This window comes from Rhipicephalus microplus, chromosome 6 (assembly GCF_043290135.1).
Source record: "Rhipicephalus microplus isolate Deutch F79 chromosome 6, USDA_Rmic, whole genome shotgun sequence".
Taxonomy (NCBI): domain Eukaryota; kingdom Metazoa; phylum Arthropoda; class Arachnida; order Ixodida; family Ixodidae; genus Rhipicephalus; species Rhipicephalus microplus.
This window is the reverse complement of record NC_134705.1, coordinates 37,825,413-37,829,174: the sequence shown is the minus strand read 5'-3', so window position 1 is coordinate 37,829,174 and position 3,762 is coordinate 37,825,413. Positions and strand designations below refer to the sequence as shown.

Genomic DNA, 3,762 nt, shown 5'->3' with positions numbered 1-3,762 from the left:
TGCTTGTACTTCATTGATGGAAACATTGTCGCTGGCACACAGGAACGCACTGCAATAAACAAAAAATTGGATGTAAAAGCGAAGAACAACTAATCCCATACGAGCACTTTCCTCGCTCTTTCAGACCCAAGGTGCACAACTTTCTGTGGTGCAAAGTTTTCGATTCCACTACCTAAAAACAAACCATTCACAATGTTGACGATGCACAAAAAAAATGAAAGTCACTGAGAGCACACCCTTACATTTTGTAAGTGCACACGTAGTGCCCTTTTGAGGATAGTTTCCTCAGAATGTCCTAAACATAAAATAGCACATTAAAAACAGCTGCAATAAAAGCATAGTCACCATTTTCTCTAGGGCACTCAGACGTGAAGCTGTTGGCGGAGACATCTCCTGGAGGGTCTCGTGAAGCTTGTTCAGTGCCTCGGACAGTGCTGTCGGAACAATCTTGCGAGCGGCCTGCGGAAGTCTCAATATCAATCCACTCTGGTGTTGACGTGAACATACAACTTACCGGCCACACAAGTTCCTTTTGTGACAGCTGAACGACTGGTTAAGGTTTTCTCCGGCAAGACGAAGTCAGCAGAAATTCTTTCACCAGCTACAAGGGAGCTGCCACCTGCAGAGGTTTGGTCAACAGTCAATTTGGGTAAAAAAAAGAAATCGCGACACTGAACGCACCCTGTTCATCGGGGAACCTCAATGCGTGGGAGCCGCTTTTTGAAGCCTCTACCGCAGGTCCTGAAGAAATGAAATTACTACTATGTGTCAGTAAGAGGCTTAAAATAACACAAACTGAAGCTCATCCGCACCTTGCAGTGCAGCTTCTGCAGTCATGTCACAGTCACTATTTGAAGCGACGCTCAGAGAACGTGCATATATGTGCAGTTGGTACAAGTTACAAAGCTTGTAGCATGGGGAAACTTAAACAACTCTTTCAAATGCGCAAATTGGTCGAACGTGGAGGAAAAGAAAAGGCACCAACTAGGAAACAAGTAATTTGTGATTTTTGGAATTATCAACAGTGCCAGCTTTCACCGATGAAAAGTATATGTACATGTGCACTCAGGCTTGAAGATAACGTGAAATAGCCCTTGAAAGTCTTTCAAAACAAGTTGCGCTGGTCAAGAGCATCAAAAAACGACAGAAATGTAAGGCTGCTGTTAGGAAGGTAATAGCCCATAGTTCACAAAATTTAAGACTTTCCAAGTGTTACTTCTATAGTGAGGTTTCTCCACCGGCTACAAAGATCTTCGCGGTTAACTGTCGCCACTGATTCAATACAAGTGGCTGCTATTACACATATTTGAGTTTCAGTCAATCACTTACATGGTGCAGCTGGTTGCACACTGGGAACAGACATTCCTGTAAGCCTTGTGTGCCCAGGGTCCATGAAACTTTGAGCAGTAAAATGGTCGCTACAAACCCTGTACGTTGCGTACAATAGGCTGGCCGGCTTACTAAGGAGATCATCGCGTCCAGCATACTGCATCCATGCTGTCATCCTGCATTGGCAATGAACTACCAGCTGAAAGGGGAAGTGCTTGAATCGTGATTTTTTATTGTTACCCTCACTGAGCAAGTACGAACAGTAAGCCTAAAGACATGCAAACCATACAAAAGCTTTAACACACCTGCCGTCCCGTGGTATGCGGAAGAAACTCGTCCCAGGCTTCTTGTAGGTTCTGCCATTGTTGAAGCACCACGATACACAGCAGTAGCTGCCGTAGCTTGGACCGCCGGACGGCATGGCATCAGCGCGGTCTGAAAATGTTAGTAAGTGGATGCTTCGCTGTCAAATTACGAAAAAGATATGTGCACGTCATAAGTGTACCAACAAACCCCTTTGAATGATTAGCTAATCGATGCACAATACAAAACCAGTCATACATCTCTTACCCATAAAACTCTGACTTACAAAGATAGACGTCAAGACCACGTACAAAGATCTTGAGAAGTTTCCGGGTCGCTATTCCTTGTCATGCAATGGTATCGCGGCCTGGGAACTTTACATTACCTTCGTGCGTACGCAGTATAAGCACAGTACATTGGGAAGAAAAATCGTAGTTGAAATTTGTGCGGTAAAATTATATTGGAAACGTCAAAAAAATTTGTGGGCAGCTTGCACCAGTGGCACAAGGCTAGCGAAGAAACGAAGACGATGGCCACTTGGCTAGTCCAGATTTGCCTCCAGCACACCAAGAAATTCGTGCTGCGAGCCTTCGCGAAACGTGTCGTGAAGCATGCGAGGCCCAGCGAACGCTTCTAAATATTTTGCACCGAGCCACCAAGCCTATGACCTAGCTGCCCAGCTATGCTCAGCCTACAGACGCTCGCGTCCGTGGCAGACGCAGCACGCGTCGCCTCGGCTTGACGCCGTGCCGCCTTTGCTCTACTGCATACGTTGCACAATGTTCCCGTCTAGCCGCCGCATAGAGCCACAAACTTTCTTTTTAGCGAACCTCCCCGTCCTTACAAGCTTCAGAAAAAGGTTACAACTGCGTGAATGAGACGCCACGTAAGAAACAAACTCGCACACACGAAGCGCAACGTGTGTGTGTGCATCTTTCTATGTTTGTTGCATGGTGTCTTATTCGCACAGGTGTAACCGTTTTCTGAAAAAAGGACCCAACAAGACCAACAACATGTCATTCAACAAGCTTCGCTTAAAAACGTGCCTCACCTGTTATCTCACGCTTGAAAACGCCGACGCAGCCGACGTTGACGAAAGCGACGAAAGCTTCTCGCTGTCAGTCATGCATGGGCTTGTCGCTGGGTAGATGGTGTTTATGACAGTACGGCTGAGGAAAAATATTCGCGTAAGGTGTGTTGAATAAATTGTTTCTATGTATAAAGAACATACCTAATTTGGGCGTATAATTATTATTTTGTGAAAACAATTTTGTTGCATTGATTATAACTGTTCTTTTTGCGCTTGCGCCCTCTGACGTTTGATGAGAGCACTAGTTGGTTACGTAATCGTGACGCACTTCCTGAGGCCAGGTTTCGCGGAGTGTCCTCTCTTGCCTCCTTCTTTCTCTATGTTGAAGCGAAGGAAAAACGCGCTATCTACATACCCGATTTCAAATTTTCTACTAAAGATGGCCCTCCTCCAGAGTCACAGCGCCAACCTGCGTTCTTTTGTCCTCCTATAGTCTGACGTCAGGCGCGACCAGCGTCTTTCAGCTAAAGTCTCCGACGCAAAAAAAATGACCGATCCCACATACAGTGGAATCGATAATATGCGAAGAGCGAATGAGAAATGTTGATATGCCACTGAAATCAGAACAACGTTACGAGGTGGAGGTAAATTAAGCCGTACATGACTTCCGTGTCATGATTATCATGCTTGTATGGGTCGTTTACTTTCATCATCCATTCAGGTCACTTGATACCGAATTTATTATATGTGGGACTAGGGAAACGACCGCGAGAACGCTATGAGAGCGGTAAGCTTTCATGTTCTTACATGACATGCGTGTCAGGATTATCATTATGCACCAGTCACATATTTCATCATCCATTGACGTCCCGTAACACCAAATCTGGTATATGTGGAGTTAGCAAAACGGCAGCGAGCGCATCATGAAGGGTCCAATATACTCCTATGGAGCGCGGACGCGCGGTAGGGTGGGCATAGTGACGCTACGTTGGCAAAACGTGAGCACTCTGATAGTCTGACGCCAGGTGCGACCAGCGTCTGTCGGCCCGGCCCGATAGCAACTAGCGCGAAATGCGACATGCTGCCTTTCGTGCAGAAGC

General features: G+C 46.1%; 1 protein-coding gene across 3 annotated transcripts; it reads right to left on the bottom strand.

Moving 5' to 3' along the window:
- Positions 1-405: 405 nt before the first annotated feature.
- Positions 406-2,795, bottom strand: LOC142765237 (uncharacterized). 3 transcript variants are annotated; one of them, XM_075865924.1, is made up of 4 exons: positions 2,684-2,795; positions 1,635-1,764; positions 682-741; positions 406-619 (listed from the first exon to the last, which is right to left on the bottom strand). In XM_075865924.1, exons 2-4 carry the CDS (start codon positions 1,753-1,755, stop codon positions 477-479), a joined length of 324 nt encoding a protein of 107 aa, XP_075722039.1. In that variant the 5' UTR covers positions 1,756-1,764; positions 2,684-2,795; the 3' UTR covers positions 406-476. The 3 variants fall into 3 exon arrangements, 1 of the variants encoding a protein (XP_075722039.1); XR_012884115.1 differs by lacking the exons at positions 406-619; positions 682-741 and adding an exon at positions 773-1,528; XR_012884114.1 differs by lacking the exons at positions 406-619; positions 682-741 and adding an exon at positions 773-1,505.
- Positions 2,796-3,762: the final 967 nt, after the last annotated feature.